The sequence below is a fragment of the Acinonyx jubatus genome, chromosome C2 (assembly GCF_027475565.1).
Source record: "Acinonyx jubatus isolate Ajub_Pintada_27869175 chromosome C2, VMU_Ajub_asm_v1.0, whole genome shotgun sequence".
Taxonomy (NCBI): Eukaryota; Metazoa; Chordata; class Mammalia; order Carnivora; family Felidae; genus Acinonyx; species Acinonyx jubatus.
This window is the reverse complement of record NC_069384.1, coordinates 82,233,745-82,256,896: the sequence shown is the minus strand read 5'-3', so window position 1 is coordinate 82,256,896 and position 23,152 is coordinate 82,233,745. Positions and strand designations below refer to the sequence as shown.

Here is a 23,152-nt window from a genome sequence, read left to right as displayed (position 1 = left end):
CATTTCAAACAAGTACATTTAATTTGTACGTTTTTGGGTCTTTTGAAGACCAGCTAGAACTAAAATACTGGTTAACTATGGTTAATTATGGTAGAGAGGGAATGGTTGACATGAGAGTTGTAAAGTCCTTGTTTGTTGTGGAAGAGGGAAAAATTATTGATTTATTTTAGACTTGTTAAGAATGCTTGTTAATCCGAGATAATAACTAAAAGAATAGACATATGTTTTTATTTTATTTATTTTTTAAGGTTTATTTTTGTGAGAGAGAGAGCAGGGGAGGGGCAGAGAGAGAGGGAGACAGAGGATTCAAAGCAGGCTCTGTATCAGCAGCAGAGAGCCCAGTGTGGGGCTTGAACTCATGAACTGCAAGATCATGACCTGAGCTGAAGTCTGATGCTTAACAGACTGAGCCATTTATATATATATATATATATATATATATATATATATATATATATATGTGTGTGTGTGTGTGTGTGTGTGTGTATGCACACGTATATATATACACATATATGTATATATGTGTATATATATACGTGTGTATACACATATATATATATATATATAATTTTTTTTTTTTTAAAGTAGACTTCATGCCCAGCATGTGAGCCCAACATGTAGCTTGAACTCACGACCCTGAGATCAAGGCCTCAGCTGACATCAAAAGTTGGATGCTTAAGGGCACCTGGGTGACTCAGTTGATTGAGTGACTGACTTTGACTCAAGTCATGATCTCGTGGTTTGTGAGTTCGAGCCCTGCATTGGTGTCTGTGCTGACAGCTTGCTCAGAGCCTGGAGCCTGTTCTGGATTCTGTCTCCCTTTCTCTCTGCCCCTCCCTCACTCACACTCTGTCTCTGTCTCTCTGAAAAATTAAAAAAAAAAAAAAAACAAAAAAACTTAAAGGTTGGACGCTTAACTGACTGAGCCACCCAGGCTCCCCTAGAGATTTAAACTTTAAAAGTAGTAAGAGGAAGGTGGGGAAATTGAATGAAAAAAGGGAAAAAAACCCTGATTCCATAAGAAGGCAAGCAGGGACAGGAGGAGGGATTTGATGAAGAGAAAAAAACAAGGCAAATAGTGTAAAATACTCTAGTAACAACAAATCTAAATATATCAATTATAAAAAATGCCTAGGGATTGTTATGTAGTTAAAAGATACTGTATTGAGATAAAATCACCTAAAATTCAGTTCTGTTGTTTATCAGTTACACATCTAAATACAGAAAAATTGAAAGTAAGCAAATAAGTGAGATTTAGCTGGCAGATACTAACCAAAAGAAAACCCGTGTAGCATATTAATATCAGGGAGAATAGAATTTAAGACTAAAAGTATTCATAAAGGTAAAGAGTTATTCTGTAATGTTAAAAAGTTCTATTCAACAGGGAGATATTAGATAACAGTGTACTAGACAATAGTCTTAAAGTATCTAAACCAAAACTGAATCACAGGAGAAGTTTCTAAATGCACTAGTATACTGAGAGATTTTATGCACCTCTCTCAGTAATTGGTAGATCAAGCAAAATATCTATATGAATATAAAAGATTTGAACGTCAGTTAACAAAGTTTGATCTGATATACACACATAGACTATTACATGTAATAGTTGAAACATCTTTAAGCATAAGGAACATTTATGAAAATGACCACATAATAAGCCATAAAGCAAGCTCTAACAAATATTGAAGGACTTGTATCATACAGACTGTTTTTTTTTTTTTAAGATTTATTTTTAACCAATCTCTACACCCAGCATGGGGCTTGAGCCCAACCCTGAGATCAAGAGTCAGGCTCCACTGACTGAGCCAACCAGGTGCCCCCAGACTACTGTTTTTGATCACTGTTACAGTAAAGTTAGAAATCAGTGACAGTAGGGCGCCTGGGTGGCTCAATTGAGCCTTTGGCTCAGGTCATGATCTTGCGGTTCATGGGTTTGAGCCCCACATCAGGCTCTGTGCTGACAGCTCAGAGTCTGGATACTTGTCTCTGTCTCTTTCTACCCCCCTCATTGTGTTCTGTCTCTCTTTCTCTCAAAATAAATGTTGAAAAAGAAAAAAATCAATGATAGTAGGATAACTAGAAAATTTTATGTCTAGAAATTTAAACCACTTCCAAACAATTCATAAGTCAATGAAAAATCACATTAAAATATACACAACTAAATACTCAAATAAGAACTTGTAGGATAACACCGAAGGAATATTTAAAGGGAAATGTATAGTTTTAGATGTCTGCAGTAGAGGAAAAGCTTAAAATTAATGAACTAACCATCTCAATTAGAATGATGCAAAGAAATTAGAAAAAAATAAAAATAAAAACAAAACCCTGTATACACAAACTTGGTGAAATTAAGGAAAAAAGACATAGCTACAAATGATGTACTGTGAGGTAAGAAATAATGCCAACATCTTTATGCTGGTACATTTAAAAATTTAGGTGAAATGGAGAGTTCCTAGAAAAATACTGTTTATGACTCAAGAAAGGAAAAACTTTGAATAGTCTTACAACTACTAAGTAACTTTAATTACTGATTTTTAAAACATTCCCATCACAAAACCAAACCAAACTACTAGGCTTAGATTGCTTTACAGGCTGAGTGATCGCATAATTTCAGTTGTATACAAAATCTTCTGGAAAGGGTACCTGGCTGGCTTAGTTGGTAGAGGATGCAATTTTTGAACTTGGGGTTGTGAGTTCCAGCCCTACGTTGGGTATAGAGATTGCTTAAAAGAAAAAAGAAAAAAGTAACCAGAAAGTCCCCCAAAATCGTCTGAGGATAAAGAGACAACACTTAATCAGGCTATCTTATGAGGATAGCCTAACTTTTTAAATAAAGCCAGACAGTTCATGAGAAAAGGAAAATTATAGGACATTCACAGTTGTGAATAGAAGTGCATAAATACTGAACAAAATCATAAACTGAATTCAGTAAATACAGAAATGATAATACTTCATGATCAAGAAATGCAAGTTTGGATTAACATTAGAAATCAATATAACTTAGCCCGCTGCATTATTAAGGATAACCACAGGCACAGATAAATGTATAGAAGGCTGTGACTGGGGTGCCTGGGTAGCTCAGTTGGTTGAGCGTCCAACTCTTGATTTCAGCTCAGGTCATAGTCCCAGGGTTGTTGGATTTAGCCCTACATCGAGCTCCACACTGAGCATGGGGGATCCTTGGGATTCTTTCTCTCCCTCTGTCCCTCTTCTCTGCTCATGCTTGTGTGCGCGTGCTTGCTCTCTCTCTCTCTCTCTCTCTCTCTCTCAAAAAAAAAAAAAAAAGGCCATGACAGTATTTTCTAACAATGTAATAAGGCCTCATGAAATAAAGGGAGGGCTAAAGATACTAGTTTTACCATGGTCAGGACTTAAGGGGATGGTTTATTTTGGCTTTTCTTAGTTTATTTCTTAAAACTTTATTTTGAGAGAAAGAAAAGTGTGAAAGAAGGAGAGAGGCAGAGAGAAGAGAGAATCCCAAGCAGGTTCTGCACTTTCAGCACAGAGTCCAACATGGGGCTCAAACCCACAAATGGGAGATCATGACCTGAGCCGAAACCAAGAGTTGGATGCTTAACTGACTGAGCCACATAAGCACCCCTGTTTTGGCTTTTAAAAGGCAAGAGACCAGTTGCAAACTTTGTGGCAGCAATGAAGAGTTCAGAGTTCTAGCGCTCTGAAACCTAAATGAAATCAGCCTGAAAGCTAGAGAGACCCTAGCCCAGGAATAAAATATGCCAGTTTATTTCTACCTCATTTCTACCTCCACTTGGAAAGGCAAAATTGATTTTTTTTTTAATTGGATGATGATAATCAGAAAATAAAATGAACTTTAAGGGAATGCTCCTTAGAAACCAGAATAAATAAATAAATAAATACTTTTAAAAGATTAACAGCAAAAGATTCACTTTGATTGGTTAAGGGATAGAGCTATTAAATCTTTCTAGAATTAAAAATATTTTAAGTTAAAATATTTTTTAGGGGAGTGGGAGGTATATGCTTCCAGTTATGGAATGAATAGTCATGGGGATGAAAGGTACAGTGTAGGGAATGTAGTCAGTGGTATTGTAATAGTGTTGTATGATGACAGATGTAGTGAGCATAGCCTAATGTATAGAGGTGTTGAATCACTCACTGTGTAGTATACTGAAACTAATGTAACATGTCAGCTATACTTCAATAAAAAAAATGGTCTCAGCCTTATTGACCTATAATTGACAAAATTATATTTAAAGTGTACATTATAATTTGATATAAGTATACATTTTGAAGGGATTCCTGCCATCAAGTTAATTAACATATCCATTATCACGTCATGTTTACTTTTTACATTTTTTTAGCATTTATTTATTTTTGAGAGAGGGAGAGCAAGTGTGAGTGGGGGCTGAGCAGAGAGAGGGAGACAGAGGATCCAAACACAGAGCCCAACGTGGGTCTCAAACTCAAAACTGTGAGATCATGAACTGAAATCAAGAGTTGGCTGCTTAACCGACTGAGCCACCCAGGTTTAAGATTTTATTTTTAATCTCTACACCCAATGTGGGGCTTGAACTCACAACCTCAAAGAGTCACATGCTCCAATGACTGAGCCAGCCAGGCGCCCCATCACCTCACATACTTATCTTTTTTTGGGGGGAGTGTGAGAACATTTAAGTTTTCGCTCAGCAAATTCTATAATGTTATCTACTGTAGTTACCATTAGATCTTCAGATCTTATTCATCTCAAAGCTGAAAGTTTGTACCCTTTTACCAAACTTTCTGTATTTCCTCTACCACTAGCCTCTGGTAACCATATTTCTGTTCTGTTTTCACGAGCTTGACTTTTTTAGATTTCATGTATAAGTGATACTGTGTAGTATTTGTCTTTCTCTATGTTAGTATTTGTTTGGCTTATTTCACTTAGCATAATGCCCTCCAGATCCATCCATGTTCTCACAAATGTCAGAATTCCCTTCTTTCTCACGGCCGAATAATATTCCCTTACACACACACACACACACACACACACACACACACACACACACACTCAGTTGACCCTTTAGCATTCTTGAGCAATGTGAGGGTTAGGGGCATCAACCTCCCACACATGAAAATGCACATAAAACTTTTCACTCCTCAAAAGTAACTACTAGTAGACTGCCGTTGCCTGGAAGCCTTATCGGTGACATAAACGATTGATTAGCACATATCTTGCATGTGACGAGTAATAGAGAAATAAAATAGAGAAAAGAAAATATTAAGAAAATCGTAAAGGGGTGCCTGGCTGGCTCAGTCAGTAGAACATGAGATTCTTGATCTCAGGGTCATGAGTTTAATCCTCATGTTGGATGTAGAGCTTACTTTAAAAGAAAAAATAAAAAGTCATAAGATAAAATACTCTTACGGTATTGTAAAAAAATGACATGTAAGTGGATGTGCACAGTTCAAAGCCATGTTGTGCAAGGATTAACTGTATGTATATGTGTATACATCTTTGTCCATTCACATCTTTATTCAATCATATGTTAACGGACATGTATGTTTCCATATCTTGGCTATTGTAAATAATGCTGCTGTGAACATGGGAATGCAAATAGCACTTTGATAACCCATTTTCATTGTCTTTGCATATATACACAGCAATGTGGCAGTTTTTTTAATTTTTTTGAGGAACCTTCATATTGTTTTCCATAGTAGCTATACCAATTTATGTTCCCACCAATAATGCACAAGGATTCCCTTTTCTCCATGTTCTTGCTAACACTTGCTATCTCATATTTTTGATGATAGCCATTCTAACAGGTATAAGGTGATAACTCATTTTAATGTGCATTTTTCTCATGATTAGTGATGTTGACCACCTGTTTATGTACCTGTTGACCATTTGTATGTTTTGTTTGGAAAAACGTGTATTTAGTTCCTCTGCCCATTTTTAAATAGATTTTTATGACTTCTTTTTTCTATTCAATTGTGTGTGAGTTCTTTATATATTTTCAGTATTAACCTTTTGTCAGATAAATGATTTGCAAATATTTTTTCTCATTCCTCATTTGCCTTTTCATTTTGCTGGTGGTGTCCTTTCCTGTGCAGAAATTTTATAGTTTGCTGTAGCCCCACTTGTTTATTTGCTTTTGTTGCCTTTGCTTTCAGCGTCAAATCCAAAAAATCATTTCCCAGACCTGTCATGGAGCTTGCCCCTGTAACCTTTCTTTTTACCCTTAAAAGTTTTCTTCTAGGAGTTTTATGGTTTCAGGTCTTTTTTTTTTTTTTTTTAAATGGTTTCAGGTCCTAAATTTAAGTCATACATCTGTTTTGAGTTGATTTTTATATGTGGTATAGGATAGGGGTCTAGTTTCATTCTTTTGTATGTAGTTGTCCCGTTTTCCCAACACCATTTATTAAAGAGACTGTCCTTTCCCTATTGTATACCTTAGCGCCTTTGTCATAAATTAATTGACCGTATATGCATGGGTTTATTTCTGTGCTCTCTTCTAGTCTATTTATCTATGTGTCTGTTTTTATGCCAAACCATAGCGTTTTATTACTATAACTTTTTAATATAGTTTGAAACCGGGAAGTATGATGCCTTTTTTTTTTTTTTTTATCAGAAAAGAGACTATTTGGGGGTCTTTTATGATTCCATACAGATTTTAGGATTGTTTTTTCTATTTCTGTGAAGAATACTGTTGGGATTTTGATAGAGATTTCATTGAATCTGTAAGATTGCTTTGGGTAGTATGAACATTTTAACAATATTCTTCCAGTCCATGTGCATAGAGTATCTTTTTATTTATTTGTCTTCAGTTTTTTTCATCAGTGTCTTGTAGTTTTCAGTGTACAGGCCTTTCATCTTAGTTAAATTTATTGCTAAGTATTTTATTGTTTTTGATGCAATTATAAATGGGATTATTTTCTTAATTCTCTTATAGTTTGTTGTTAGTGTATAGAAACACAATTGACTTTCTATGTCGACTTTATATCCTACAAACTTACTGAATTTATTAGTTTTAACAGTTTTTAGGTGGAGTCTTTAGGGTTTTCTGTATTTAATATCCCATTCAGATAGAGACAGTTTTACTTCTTCTTTTGCAGTCTGAATACTTTTTATTTCTTTTTCTTGCCTAATTGCTCTGGCTAGAACTTCCAGTACTATGTTGAATAAAAGTTGTGAGAGTAGGTATCTTTGTCTTGTCCTTGATTTTAGTTAGAGTAAGAGCTTTTAATTTTTCACCATTGTGATGTTAGCTGTGGGCTTGTCATATATGGCCTTTATTGAAGGTATGTCCCCTCTATACCCAGTTTGTTGAGAGTTTTTTCAAGAATAGCTGTTGAATTTTGTCAAGTGCTTCCTCTGCATCTGTTGAGATGATCATAGGATTTTTATCTTTCATTTTGTTAATGTAGTATATCACACTGATTGATCTGCAGATGTTGCATCCCTGGAATAAATACCACTTGATCATGGTGTATGATCTTTTAATGTACTGTTGAATTCTGTTTGCTAATATTTTGTTCAGGATGTTTTCATCTATGTTTATCAGGGATATTGGCCTGTAATTTCTTGCAGTGTTATCTGTGTTTGGTATCAGGGTAATGCTAACTTTGTAAAATGAATTTGTAAGTGTCCCCTCTTCTTGTATTTTTTTTGGAAAAGTTTGAGAAGGATTGGTGTCAATTCTTCAAATATTTGGTAGAAGTCACCCTTTAAGTCATCTGATCCTGGAATTTTCTTTGTTGGGAGGTTTCTGATTACTGATTTCAGTCTCCTTACTAGTAATTGTTTTATTCAGATTTTCTATTTCTTTATGATTCAGTCTTGGTAGCATGTATGTTTCTAGGAATTTATCCATTTCTTCTAGGTTGTCCAGTTTGTTGGCATTTAATTGTTCATAGTTTTTTTTTTAAAAAACATTTTGTTTTTAAGATTTTATTAAAAAAATTTTAATGTTTATTTTTGAGAGAGAGAGAGAGAGACACAAAGTACAAGTGGGGGAGGGGCAGAGAGAGAATGAGACACAGAATTCGAAGCAGGCTCCAGGCTCTGAGCTGTCAGCACAGAGCCCAATGTGGGGCTTGAACTGACAAGCCGTGATCTCATGACCTGAGCCAAAGTTGGACCAACCTACCGAGCCACCCAGGCGTGCCCCTTAAGATTTTATTTTTAAATAATTTCTACATGCAATGTGGGGCTCAAACTCACAACCCCAAGATCAAGAGTTGTATGCTCTACCAACTGAGCCAGCCAGGTGCCCATATAGTTGTTCATAGTTTTATGATCCTTTGTATTTGTGTGGTATTAGTTGTTTGTTTGTTTTTTTAAGTTTATTTTTTTGAGAGAGCTCACAAGCAGGGGAGAGCCAGAAAGAGAATCCCAAGCAGGTTCCACACTGCCAGCACAGAGCCCGACATGGGACTCAAACTCACGAACTGTGAGATCGTGACCTTAGCAAAACCAAGAGTCAGACACTTAACTGACTGAGCCATCCAGGAGCTGTGTGCTATTAGTTGTAACATCTCCTCTTTATTTATAATTTTATTTGAGTCCTTTCTCTTTTTTCTTGGTAAGTCTAGCTAAAGGTTTGTGTATTTTGTTTACCTTTAAAAAAAAATAGCTCTTTTTGTCTCCATTTCTTCTGTTTCCCCTCTCATCTTTATTATTTCCTTCTTCCTATTAACTTTGGGCTTTGTTCATTCTTTTGAGATCTTTCTTAATGTAGGCATTTATTGCTATAAATCTCCTTCTTAAAACCTGCTGTATCCCTTAGGTTTTGATATGTTGTATTTCCATTTTCAGTTAAGATATTTTTTGATTTCTCTTGGATTTCTTCTTTGACTCATTGATTGTTCAGTAGCATGTTCTTTAATCTCCATATATTCGTGAATTCCCAGTTGTTTTCTTATAATTGATTTTTAATCTTGTTTTAAGTAGGAGTTAAATGTTTTGCTAGGTTTTTGAAGGAAAAAAGAGTTCAGGCTTCTTTCTTTTTTCTCCTCCAGGTACATACCTCCTGATAAGAGAGAAGAAAATGACCAGTCAACCCACAAGTGGATGGTATATGTCCGAGGGTCTCGTAGAGAACCCAGCATTAATCATTTTGTCAAGAAAGTTTGGTTCTTTCTTCATCCCAGCTATAAACCAAATGACCTTGTGGAAGTTAGGTAAGCACAATTAAGTTATTTAATTTAGGAAGTACACATTTACTGATGTGGAAGAAGAGTGTTTTTACTTGAGAAAATTCCCTTTAATTATTATTAATAATTTACTTAGTTTTGGCTTTTAGTCACAATGGAGTTTTAATTGTGGTTCCTTCATGCAGATTATTGTCTCTCTGTAAAGGCACTATTTCCTCCTGTCAGAATTACATTAGTGGATTCTCCTCCCTTCTGGAAATAGCTGAACTTATTTATGTAGATACAGATGAAATGTAAAAGTTTCCTGTTTTTTATATCAGAATATAATAGAATTAAACATAGGATTCTAACCGTACAGAAATACTTAATTTTCAAAGTTCCCATGATTTCAGCCTCTCAGAAGTAACCCCAGTGATATTTTTTCTACATATATTAACCTAGTACAGTTTGTTATTGTTGGTATTATTATTTCACAAAGATGGATTGATTTTATATATATGCTATTCTGAAATTTGTTTCATTTAGGTATTCTTTACATCTTTATGTGATGTTGCATATCACATATACATTCATTGTGTGAATGTATTGTAGAAGTGGTTTTGGTTTATTATCAGTGAAATTTATATCCTTATCTCTCTTCAGAACTTTTCTCCACTCCTGACTCTTAAACAGAACATGGCTGGGGCCCCTGGGTGGCTCAATCCATTGGGCATCCAACTTCGGCTCAGGTCATGACCTCACAGTTCAGGAGTTCAAGCCCCGCATCAGGCTCTGTGCTGACAGCTCGGAGCCTGGAGCCTGCTTCGGATTCTGTGTCTCCCTCTACCTGCCCCTCTCCCCACTTGCTCTCTGTCTCTCAAAAAAAAAATTAAATAAATAAAATAGAACATGGCTCTCTCCTAAGAACACTGCTTCTGAGAACAACTTTCAAACAACAGTTGTTTTTTCTCTCTTATACCATGTACCGTTAGGTCCAGGGGTGGGGTGTGTGTCTTTCTTGCACATATTTGTGGCTTCTAGATCATCTTTTCCCCTTTTCTGCCTAAAAGCCCTCAGCTCCTTTGGAGCATTGTATCGTCCTCCTTGTTGCAGACATCTACTAATTTCCCAGTTACTCCTCTCTTTCAAAGACAGTTTTAGCCAGTGTCCTGATGTTTCCTGTTGATGTCATTCTCAAGGACTTTGATATGGAAGTAGACAGTTCACCCGGAACCCTAATTTCTAAATTCATTGATTTCCTCACTTTTTAAATGAGGTTATTATAATACTGGTATACTGTAGAATATAGGCTGAGTAAGGAGAGAAGGAAATTATATAAAGAGCAGTGAGAGGTAGTGAAAATTGGTATGGGTAAGAAGTGGAATTCCCAGTGGGTTCAAAGAATAGTTGGATTAGGAATGGAGCTGGAAAGATAGGAATTGATAGATGGTCAGAAGGGAAAATACTTGGAAATGGGATTTTTATTTTCTTCATATGGATGATAGTTGTCCCAGTATCAATGATCCATCTTTTCCTTACATTTTTTAAAGATTTTATTATTTTTAAAAAGTTTATTTTGAGAGAGAGCAAGAACATGAGTGGGGGAGGGGCAGGGAGAGGAAGAATCCCAAACAGACTCCACGTTGTCAGCACAGAGCCCGATGCAGGGCTCAATCCCATGGATTGTGAGATCACAACCTGACCCAAAATCAGGAGTCAGACATTTAACCGACTGAGCCATCCAGGCACCCCAGCATGTATCCTAGATTTAATTGTAACTCTTCATGTTCTTTACATGGATCTTAAGATGTTTTTCACATCAGGTGTCTAAAGTAATTTGATGAGTAGGGGAGACTCTTGGGGTTAATCTTCCCTGTAGCTCATAAGCAAATGTGTGTTTCTCATGTACTCTGAATTTCCTCATCACAGTACGTTGCTTGTAGATTCTGCTAAGAAGCATCTTTTTGTCATTTGGTTCAGTTACCACGACCATCCTTAGCCAGCTTCGTAAAGGCTCTGATAGTAAACTTTGCTTTTAGGTACAAGATAGTCACTAAATGCATTCTAGGTCCAGGACTTGATGCAGGGATTGCAAAGATGAACAACACATGGTTCCTTCCTTTGAGAAGTTTAGTAGAGTATTCTGGTCCTAGTACATGAGTGACTAAAGTTTGCTGTATCTGTTTCATTTAGCTTGAATATAGGAGCTCTTTAGAGCTGCACTGTCTAATATTATGACGCACATAAGTAATTTAAAATTTTCTACTTGCCACATTGAAAAGTAAAAACCAAAAAAGTGAAACCAGGTCATTTCACATGGTAATTCAGTCTTAGGCTGTTTTATTAGAGGTAAAGCAGACTTGCTCTACCCTGCATTCTGACAATATCTAGCCATGGTGTTATGCCTCTGGGAGGAGAGTCGTCTGAATAGTAAGGAGATCTCACACCACAGGGATGTGGACAACTAGCGGTTAAAGTGTGGGCCCTGGAGTTTGTTGCCTGAGTTTGAATCTCAGCTCTACTGCATATTTGCTGTGTGACCTTGGGGAACTTAGTTATTCAACCTTACTGTGTCTCAGAAGGGACATTTCGTAGTGTGGTTGTGAAGATTAGATAAGTTAATAGATACGAAGGGCTTAAAACAGTGATTGGGTCATAGTAAATATTTAAGTGTCTGCTGCTGTTGCAGGGAATAGAATGTGTTCATCTTAAAAAGAGACACTTAGGGGATGTTTTAGGTTTTTTGAAGGTCATGTGGAGGAAGAATTTGTGATTGCAAAAGGCAAAAAGTAGATCTAACATGTAGGAGAAAGGTGAAATATTTTTATAATGGAACTGTTCAGAAATGTGGTAGAGAATCTCATTAAGTAATGAGTTTTAGGTCACTAGAAGTGACCTTGGAAGACTGGTTGACCATTTGAATTAATTACTTGGATAAGGAGTTGTACTTCATGCTGTATATATCTAGTAAAGCCATTTTTTTTTTTTTTAACCCAGTATTCTGTGAGTTTTCATTCTTGGTCATTGATACATTTCACCTTCTGTGAGGAATCCAGAAATAAAAAAGTCTGTTTGAGGGAAGCAGTCTTTTTGTGTGTGAGATACGTGTATCTTTTGAAGTTTAACATTTCTATAGGTGATGTCTGTTGGTAAGTCTTAGGTTCCTTTTTTTGCTTCCAAAAATATGGTTAGGGAGAAATTTCCTGTTAAAAGCATTGTTCCTTTTTCCTGGCCTCTATGCTGTTTGTCTGTCTTCTCTGGCAGCAGTCCTTCCTGTTCATTCATGAGAGTTTAGCCAATGTACATAAATTGAGGAACACCGCTAATTTGCAATATCCGTTGTAAGAGAAATTCAGCATACAAACAATATAATTGATGTATTGAAAAATGAATTTAGGCTATCTACTTAGCTTTAATGGAATTTAAATGACCAAACATGTCATCAGTAAAACTTTAATTATTATTCTTACATTCACCATGCCTTGGCCCCACTTCATCCCTTTTCAAATTACCGTATCAAGTCAATCTTCTCATTTGACCCTAAACTTAAAAAAAAATTTTTTTTTAATGTTTTATTTTTTATATTTGAGAGAGAGACAGACAGTGAGTAGGGGAGGGGCAGAGAGACAGAGACAGAATCTGAAGCAGGCTCCAAGCTGTCAGCACAGAGCCCGACGTAGGGCTCAAACACACGAACCACGAGATAATGACCTGAGCTGAAGTTGGATGCTTAACCGACTGAACCACCCAGGCGCCCTGACCGTAAACTCTTTAATTTCTGTCTGGACCTATACCAACATCATAGCTACTTTACTTACTATAACTCACCTGGTGTTCAACTGGTTTCTCCCACCCAGGACACTCTAGTTTTCTTTCTCTCTGTTTTATAACATAGCTATTGCTTTTTCTCCCTTCCATCCTACTCTCGTACTCGTGGATTTTTCCTGACTTGAGCTTTCCTGGTAGCCTTGTGCTTGGTAATTCACATCCGTTGTTAGACTCCTTTCAGGTTGTGTTCTTGGACTCAGCCCTTACTGAATTCATGTCTCTTCTTAGTTTTTGAAAAGCACATCCAGCTGAATGTTTCTTCCTCCCTGTCATCTTGGCATCTTCTCTCATTATAGTAATTCCAAGGTAGTGATTCATAATGAACATTTTCACTTTAAAGCATTCTCTCTCCCCTGTTAAACCATATTATTTTTGAGTACATGAAGTTCTCTCAGTTAAATTTGAAGTATTTTTATGTGGAAAATTCCAAACATATTTAAAAGTAGAGTATCTTGAACCCTTATATACCCAGCATCAATTAATAATTTGCTAGTTGTTTTTTCACCAACTTTCCTTTTTGTTTCTTTCACAAATTCTGTTTTGACTAAAAATTCTCTAATCCAGTTAACATTCACACACATTTCTCTCTATCCACTAAAATCATAATCACTGGGGAAGATCATATTGTGAACATAAGATCTTTTAAATCAGGTTAGTGGATAGTTTCAAATAAATTGTCACTTTCAGATGAGCATTTGTGATCTATTGTTTTTGCCAGAGTGGAGGAATAAATATGAGTGTCTGGGGTAAGGAACATATACCTCACAGCCTGTGTCTGTCAAGCAGCAGGCAAAGATTCTGGCATCTACTGTATGATATCCAACAAATCACCTTGAATCACTGTCTGTGAAAATAATGATATTGGATTATATACTATAAATATCTCTATTCAGTAATTGAAAGTTTAATGTAGGTTTGAGTTCAGTTTTTCTTTTAGCATCTTAGCAAAATTCATATTGATTTAGCTTTAAATGAGGAAATGTAAACGATAGTAAGAGGCTCTGAATTTCTGACTTACCAATACAAGAAAATTTTCCTGTCTAGAATGAGAGACTGACTGTGGCTTAATGTGTTAATACCTGCTTTTCCCTAGAGAGCCTCCTTTTCACCTCACCAGAAGAGGCTGGGGCGAGTTTCCTGTCAGAGTTCAAGTTCACTTTAAAGACAGCCAGAACAAACGGATAGATATCATACATAATCTGAAGGTATTGTAACAAAACATTGTTCCCCAGAAGTGAATTACCTCCTTTTTTTTTTTTTTTTTTTTTAAATTAGAGAGTGTGAGCTGGGGGGAGGGGGGGACAGAGGGGGGTGGGGGGGAAGGAGAATATCTTAAGCAGTCCCATAACCCTGGGATCATGACCTGAGCTGAAATCAAGAGTCGGATGCTCAATCAACTGAGCCACCCAGGTACCCCTGAAGTTCCTCTTTGTGTCTGGTTACTTAAAGCAATGGGTTAGGCCTCCTGAGAGAAGTAGCTAAGGACAGTGGAAGCAGGATTAATATTTTTGATTGTGTGATGCATACTGCTACAAGACTCCTTTGTTCCCTGAAGTTTGGGGGAGCAGTTGCACTACAGCAGAATGTATGTTCTTTAAAAAGATGAACTGGTCAGAGGATCAGAAGACTTGAGTCTCTGATCAAAGCTCACTGTTACTGTGTTACCTGAGACTAAGTGACTGAAACCTTTAAAAAAATCTATGGGGTGCCTAGATGGCTTGACTGATTAAGCATCCAACTTTTGATTTTGGCTCAGGTCATGATCTCCTGGTTTGTTAGATCAAGCCCCATGTCGGGCTCTGCACTGAGCATGGAGCCTGCTTGGGATTCTCTCTTTCTCTCTCTCTCTTACGCAATAAATAAACATTAAAAAAAAACCTATATACTTTTTTGTAAAATGAGGCAAATAATAAGCCTGTTTATCTCATAAGGATATAGGATACAATATGTTTATCTTGGAAGCATTAAGACAGGAGCGAACATATTTTAGAAAGTTGAAAGTACTGTACAAAGTTGTAATCCTTTTGTATTTTAAGAAATCCCTTATTAATATATCCACATGGTTTATTATGCAGCCATTTTAAGTTATATATTATGACGTGTTTTCTATACCTGGGGAAAAACTACCAACTATGGCAAGTGAAAAGTACAGGGTATAATATGTATGTATAGTATGAAGTCAACTGTGATTTTAAATAGGTGGAAAAAACACAAAAGAAATATACCAAAATGTTGGAGTAATTGTAGTATGACATTGTGGGCAATTTCTCCTGCCCTTATTTTCTATTTTTTGTTTTTGTCTTTTTCTAATTTTATATAATAAGCATGTTTAACTTTTATGATTGGAAGACCATTTTTTAAAATGTTTTCCTAGTTCCTCTATGTAGTCTCATGTAGATTTTCTCTACATAAGATAAAATTCTAATATTAAACTTCTCCCAAAGCACCCTTACTTTGTGGTTTACCACATTATTCCCATTACTGGCTCCCAAAATTGAACTATATGAATGTCGGTACATCTGCAGAATTCCCTTTGTTCTACAAATACAACTTTTTCTTTCTTTCTTTCTTTTTTTAATGCTTGTTTATTTTTGAGAGCAAGAGAGACAGAGTGTGAGCTGGGGAGGGGCAGAGAGAGAGGGAGACACAGAATCTGAAGCAGCTCCAGGCTTCAAGCTGTCAGCACAGAGCCTGATGTGGGGCTTAAACTCACAAACTGTGAGATGAGATCATGACCAGAGCCAAAGTTGGACACTTAACTGGCTGAGCCACCCAGGTGCTTTACAAATACAACTTTTTCAACCTTAAGGCTAAAATTTGCTCTCCATTGGTGACAGCACTGTTAAACTTTGTGTTTAAGTTATATCTGAGAGATTACTATAAGATTAGATTGCATTATAACCTAGCAGAAGAACTGGAATGGAATCAAGCACATACAGCCACTTTGTTCAGAGGGGCAAGATATGGTCCCACTTAATTAGAGGAAGGTCTAAAATAGTTGCTTTCCTTTAATCTTATTTTAAGCACTGCACATACTAATCTTACATTGCACTGGGCCCAGCCCTAATTTCTAAAATATAAGGAATTATTTACATAGTTCTTATACTATTATATTGTCCATATCACTTAGAGGTCCTGATGGAAGTTTGAGACACAGTTTTTGTTTTGTTTTATTTTATTTTATTTTATTTTATTTTATTTTATTTTATTTTATTTTATTTTATTTTGATGTTTTCATTTATTTAAAAAAATTTTTTTTCTTAATGTTTATTTATTTTTGACAGAGAGAGAGAGAGAGAGAGATAGCGCATGAGCAGAAGAGGGGCGGGGGGGGGGGGGGGCAGACACAGAATCTGAAGCAGGCTCCAGGCTCTGAGCTGTCAGCACGGAGCTCAATGCAGGGCTCGAACTTGTGAACCATGAGATTATGACCTGGGCCAAAGTCGGATGCTCCACCGACTGAGCCACCCAGGCGCCCCAAGACACAGTGTTTTTAAAAGGACAGTATTTAAGTTTTTTTATCGGCTTTTCTGGAAGGCTTAATTTTATTATTATGTATTGATAGGCCTTCAGGCCTTAAACACTGTGTTGTGACCATGTGATCTTTGTACTGGAGTATTTTCCCTTTTATTGCTGTGTTAAATCTAAGAGCCATCTTGGATTCTCCCCTCTTTGTTCTAAATATTTGTTCAGTTACAGACTATTATTCTTTCTTCATCATCTTTCTTAGATTCTACCCTTCTCCTTTCCTGCTCTTGCCTAGGCTATTATTCTAATGTCTCCTGATTAAGTTCTTTAATTCTAATCTGTCTCCTTTACCCTAAATCCATTCTGAGCACCATCAGATTAGTCTTCCTGAAATAGGAAAACCATTATGCTGTTCCTCTCTGAGAAACCTTCATTGAATTCCCTTTACTCAAGTTCAGACTTCCCTGACTCTTCAGGGCTCTTCACATTTTGACTCAACACACTTTTTTCCTACATTATCTCACACTAATCCCCTGCATGGACATCCTACTCCAGCCAGGTCAGTTATTCACATAATGCCCTGGGCCTTCTTCTCTTGTGTTTGTTTGTTTGTTTTTAATAATGCCTGTTTGAATTCTTTCCATTCTTCAAGTTCAGATTCCTATGTAACTTTTCCTGACTAAACCCATAGTGATCTCTCTGTATTTTGAAATGCTGCTGGAATGCTTAACAATCTATATTTGATACTGTAATAATTACATTATGTACTAAGTACTCAAGTATTAGAGGTATGTAAAATTTGAAGTTCCCAGAATCTGTGAAATTCCCACATCCTGAATCCCTGATGAACCATCACCATGGAGCACAGTAATTCCCAAAACAACCCTTTTATCCATTTTGTAAATAAACTTTTGGAAGATTCTTCCATAAATTTAACTAAAACTGTCCTAGTTTGTCCTAGTTTGATCTTATTTGTCCTAGTTTGATTTCTAGAATAGCACAGGACAGGACTTTGTGTTGTTTTATAAGAATCCTAAAAATGTTTAATGACGGCCTTCATGGCTCTTCTTAAATCCTTTCCAGGCAGAACCTATTCTTCTTTTTTTTTCCTTAACATTTATTTATTTATTTATTTGTTTATTTATAAATTTTTTTTAACGCTTATTTATTTTTGAGACAGAGACAGAGCATGACTGGGGGAGGGTCAGAGAGAAGGAGACAGAATCTGAAACAGGCTCCAGGCTCTGAGCTGTCAGCACAGAGCCTGATGTGGGGCTCGAACTCACAGACCGTGAGATCATGACCTGAGCCGAAGTTGGCCGCTTAACTGACTGAGCCACCCAGGCGCCCCAGCATTTATTTATTTTTGAGAGAGAGAGACACAGCATGAGCAGGGGAGGGGCAGAGAGAGAGGGAGACACAGAATCTAAAGCAGGCTCCAGGCTCTAAGTTGTCAGCACAGAGTCCAACGCAGGGCTCAAACCCATGAACCACGAGATCATGACCTGAGTTGAAGTTGGACGCTTAACCAACTGAGCCACCCAGGCGCCCCCAGGCAGAACCTATTCTTATAACATTCCTTGTACACAGTGCTTTCTAGTTTCTCTTGCCATTTGGATAACAGTTCTCGGTTATCAATGTCTCTCATAAAGTATGGTCCCAAGAGTGAAACATAGGCCACTACAGATTACAGCGAGACTATTATTTCCATGCTGTGGAGAATATGAACATAAACTAAACAAAATAGGAACAAAAAAGGAACAAAAACTTAAAAAAAAAAAAAAGAAAGAAAGAAAATGGACATAGCCTAAAATTGCCCACGTCATTAAAAAGAAATTTTTTTTAATGTTTATTTTTTGAGAGCGAGAGAGAGAGAGAGAGCACAAATAGGTGAGGTCCAGAGAGAGGAAGACACAGAATCCAAAGCAGGCTCCAGGCTCTGAGCTATCAGCACAGAGCCAGATGCAGGCCTCGAACCCGTGAACTATGAGATCATGACCTGAGCCGAACAAAGTTGGACGCCCCACCAACTGAGTCGCCCAGGCGCCCCGCCCACCTCCTTTTAATAGTCATACTGTTAGCTAAGGTTTAAGTATTAAAATTCTAGATCTCCTCCATGGAACAAGTATGAATTCACCCTGCATTGCCTTTTTTGTTATGAAACTAGTTCTCATGACTGAGTTGTCATGTCTGTGTTGGCTGCTAAGGACCTCAGCCACAACTTGAAATGTACTTTTTGCAAGTCTTAGAGTTTTCTATTTACTGATTAGTAAATCATCTTTCCTTTTTACCAAACTTAATAGTTTTCCCCCATTGATCTTACTGTGTAATGTTTATATTGATAAACTCCACAAATCCTCTTTTTTTTGGTGAGGATGGAGGTTTGAGTGCTTTATTGCAAAAAGCAAAAATGCTGTTGAGGAACAAATTGTTTATGCTAAGCAAAAACTTTTTCTGATTTTTATCTTTATTGAAATACAGTTGACATACAGTGTTATATTAGTTATAGGCATACAGCATAGTGATTTGACAATTCTATACGAAACTCAGTAAGTGTAGTCACTGTACAGAGTTACTACAGTATTATCAACTGTATTCCCCATGCTGTACTTTTTCATCCCTGTGACTTACATAACTGGAAGACTGTACCTCGTAATCTCCTTCACTTATTTTGCCCAACACCTTACCCCTGTCCTCTCTGGCAAACAGAGAGGTTTTTAGTTTTTGGTTTTTAGATTCTACACATCAGTGAAATCCTATAGTATTTGTCTTTCTCTGCCTGACTTATTTCACTTAGCATAATAGCCTCTAGGTCCATCCATACTGATGCAAATGGCAAGATTTCATTCTTTTTTATGGCTAAGTAATATTTGTGTGTGTGTGTACAGATTATTTTTTTAAAGTGATAGTATAAATAAAATACAGGATTAAGAACTGAGCCTTTTTGTATGTAGGTGTAAATTTTGTTTGTGTTACATTTTTTACATCATCTTTGTAAACACCATCTAAATGGCTATAATACTTCACAGTTGATGGTTCAGGATTTACTTAAGCATTCCTCTATAGCTGGACTTTTATGTCTACAGTTCATGGCTATAGTAAACACCATTTTGTGTAAAACTTCCTCCATTTTTAGATAGTGCTTAGAATGTTTTTAGAAGTATATAGTTTATATTAAAGGTATAATAACTATATGATTGAGGTTGTTTTTATTAATTTTACTCATCCCTCCAATTCAGAGGGTTTTTATCGAAGTGATGAATAGATATATTATGAAAAAATAGATCCTATGTTACGAAGATTTGTGGTGAAAGGGGTTTTAGATGAGATTGTATCCTAAGATTTATAAGTAAGCTTAGTGAAACTTTACACTCTTCTTTTGTCTTTCAATAGCTGGATAGAACTTACACTGGCCTGCAGACTCTTGGAGCAGAGACGGTAGGTTTTTCCTGCAGTATTATTTGGGAATAAGTAGAATGAAAATTGATCTTCATTTTTAACTGGAAAAAAATGAGTGCTGAATTTTTTAAAGAGTTTTTCTTCTCCCTTTTTAAATTAAAAAAAATGATTAAAATGCACATAAAGTATCATTTTAACAATGTTTAATTGTACAATTAAGAGGTATTAAATATACTCACAGTTTTGTGCATGTATTGCTATCATGCATCTCCAGAACTCTTTTCCTCTTGGAAAACTGAAACTATACCCATTTACAGTAACCATTCCCCTTTCCTTTCAACCCCTGGCAAACACCCTTCTACTTTGGGTCTCTGTGAAGTTTTGACTACTCTAGGCATCATATAAGTGGAATTATGCAGTCTTCTTTTTTTTTTGATTGGCACATTTTATTTAGCGAAATGTTCTCAAGGTTCATCTGTGTTGTAGCGTGCATCACAATTTTCTTCCTAAAAAAGGCTGAATAATATTCCATTGTATGTATATACGTTTTGTTTATCCAGTGATCTGTTAATGAACACTTGAGTTGCTTACATCTTTTGGTTATTTGAATAATCCTGCTAAGAACATGGGTGTATAGATATCTGTTTGAGTCTCTGCTTTCAGTTCTTTTGGGTACATACCCAAGACAGTGGAATTGCTAGATCATATGGTAGCTCTGTTTTTTTTTTTTTTTTTTTGGAAGATTTTATTTTTTAAAGAAATCTCTATACCTAGCATGGGGCTTGAACCTACAGTCCCAAGATAAGTAGCTGTACACTCCACTGACTAAGCCAGCCAGGTGCCCCATGGTAGCTCTGTTTTTAATTATTGAGGGACAGCCACAGTCTTTCTATAGCAGCTGTACCATTTTACATTCCCACAAACAGTGCACAATGGTTCCAGTTTCTCCACCTGTTTTCCAGCACTTATTTTCTATTATTTTGATAGTGGCCAAACTAATGAGTGTGAGGTGGTATTTTGTTGTGGTTTTGATTTGAATTTTCCTAATGATTATTGATGTTGAGTATCTTTTCATGTGTTTATTGGCTGCTTGTATATGTTCTCTGGAGAAATGTCTAGTCAGATCCTTTGCCTATTTTTGAATCAGGTGTTTGGTTTTTCGTTTTTGATTTTTAGGAGTTCTCTCTGTATTCTTGATACTAATCTCTCATCAGATCATTCTGTGTATTATTACCTATTCACTCTGTTGATCGTGTCCTTTGATGCACAGAAGTTTTTAATTTTGATGCAGTCCAGTGATTCTCTTTTTTCTTTTGTTGCCTGTGCTTTTTATATCATATCCAAGAAGTCATTGCCAAATCCAGTGTCATGAAGCTTTGCCCTTATTTTTTCTTCTAAGTGTTTTACTGTTTTGGGTCTTCTGTTTGGGTCTTTGATCCATTTTGAGTTAATTTTTGTATATGGTGTGAGGTAAAGGTCTTCTTTCATTCTAATGCATATGGATATCCAGTTTTCCCAGAACGATTTGTTGAAAAGACTGTCCTTTTCCCAGTGGTCTTGGCATTCTTGTCAAAAATAATTTGGCCATATATATGAGGTGGCATCTTATTCCAGTGGTCTATATGTCTTCTCGATGCTAGTACCACATGGTTTTGGTTACTATAGTTTTGTAATAATAAGTTTTAAAGTCTGGAAATGAGACCTCCAACTTGGTTCTTCTTCCCCAAGCCCTTCCTTCCACTTGTTTTGTTGTTGGTGGTGTTCATGCTATATCAGCAGTAGCCATTATAGTTAGAATTAGCCAATTAAACCTTATTCTGTTTAGGGAAATATGCTCTGTTGTATCAAAAGATACTTATTGAGCATGTACTATATAGGAGACACTGGTCTTGGTAACGGGGATATAGAGAGATAGCTGCTGTTCTTAAAGAGTTATATTCTTGATAGTGTTGAGAATGGGAAGAAGATATATAGTAAACAAAAGGAAATAAGTGATATAAAGAAGAGAGTAGCTGGGGGACAAGGGAGTTGCTTTAGCTAGGTTGGTTAGGGAAAGCCTCTCTGAGAAGGTGACATTTGATTGAGACTTGATGAGAAAGAGGCAGTCATACAGGGATTTGTGGGGGAAGAGTGTTCTAAGGCATAGAAACAGCAAATATTCCCAAATTATATGATTGGTTTCACTGGGTTATTTATCTATTAAACCAAACTAGATTACATTCTGGGGTAAGTCCTTTAGTTCTTAGATTGAAATTGCCTTTGAAGTATGATTAAAAATCATTTGTTACATCTCTTAGAGTACCACGTTCTTAGACAAGCTTGGGGCTTTCTGTGACACTGATGATGGATTCATGAGTCCAATTGTTGCCTGATTGTGTAGGTAGTGGATGTTGAGCTCCACCGACATTCTCTTGGAGAAGACTCCATTTATCCTCAGTCTTCCGAGTCAGACATCTCTGATGCCCCACCATCTTTGCCTTTGACCATTCCAGCCCCAGTGAAAGCTTCCTCACCGATAAAGCAGTCACATGAGCCAGTACCTGATACTTGTGTGGAGAAAGGTAATATATTTTTCCTTATATGGAAATGAATTTTTCCTTGTACAGAGGAATCACTCTCTGGGGCATTCCTTTCTCTCATTTGCATAATGTGATATTGAACTGCTTCCTGTAGAGACTGAGGGGTGTATGGAAAATAAGTTTTCCATAAATAGGCATGCTGCCTCTACCTATACAGTCCAGTTGTGAAAATAGCCAAATCCTTATTCTCAGAAAAAATTTTTTCATGAAGTTCTACATGTTTTATAGAATATAAAACTTACTAAAAGACATTAAATGTTCATTTTTTGATGAGTTTAATGGTATATTCTGATATGTTACAGGAAGAGTTTTTGGTTGTGTGTCTAGTTGTGTGAACAAGAAACTGAATGTTAAGTATCTATTATTTAAAGTACAATGTAACAACTGACACCACAGAAATACAAAGGATTATAAGAGAATATTATGAAAACTATTTATGACAACAAATTGGACACCCTAGAAGAAATGGATAAATTCCTAGAAACATATAACCTCCCAAAACTGAATCAGGAAGAAATTGAAAATTTGAACAGACCAATTACCAGCAGCGAAATTGAATCAGTAATCAAAAAATGCCCAACGAACAAAAGTCCAAGGCTAGACAACTTCACAGGTGAATTCTACCAAACCCTTAAAGAAGAGTTAATACCTATACTTCTCAAACTATTCTAAAAAATAGAGGAGGAAAGAAAGCTTCCGAATTCATTCTCTGAGGCTAACATTACCCTCACACTGAAACCAGATATACACTACAAAAAGAGGAGAACTGCAAGTCAGTATCTCTGATG

General features: G+C 36.4%; 1 protein-coding gene across 5 annotated transcripts in view; it reads left to right on the top strand.

Annotated features, from left to right (window-relative positions):
* The window catches only part of YEATS2 (YEATS domain containing 2), a 103,447-nt gene that overhangs the window by 25,727 nt on the left and 54,568 nt on the right, over positions 1 to 23,152 (top strand). For all 5 annotated transcript variants that reach the window (XM_053221155.1, XM_053221152.1, XM_053221154.1 and 2 more), the window contains 4 exons: positions 8,977 to 9,138; positions 14,012 to 14,123; positions 19,780 to 19,828; positions 22,170 to 22,346. In XM_053221155.1, coding sequence (XP_053077130.1) covers positions 8,977 to 9,138; positions 14,012 to 14,123; positions 19,780 to 19,828; positions 22,170 to 22,346 — 500 coding nt within the window. The remainder of the gene's footprint in view (positions 1 to 8,976; positions 9,139 to 14,011; positions 14,124 to 19,779; positions 19,829 to 22,169; positions 22,347 to 23,152) is intronic.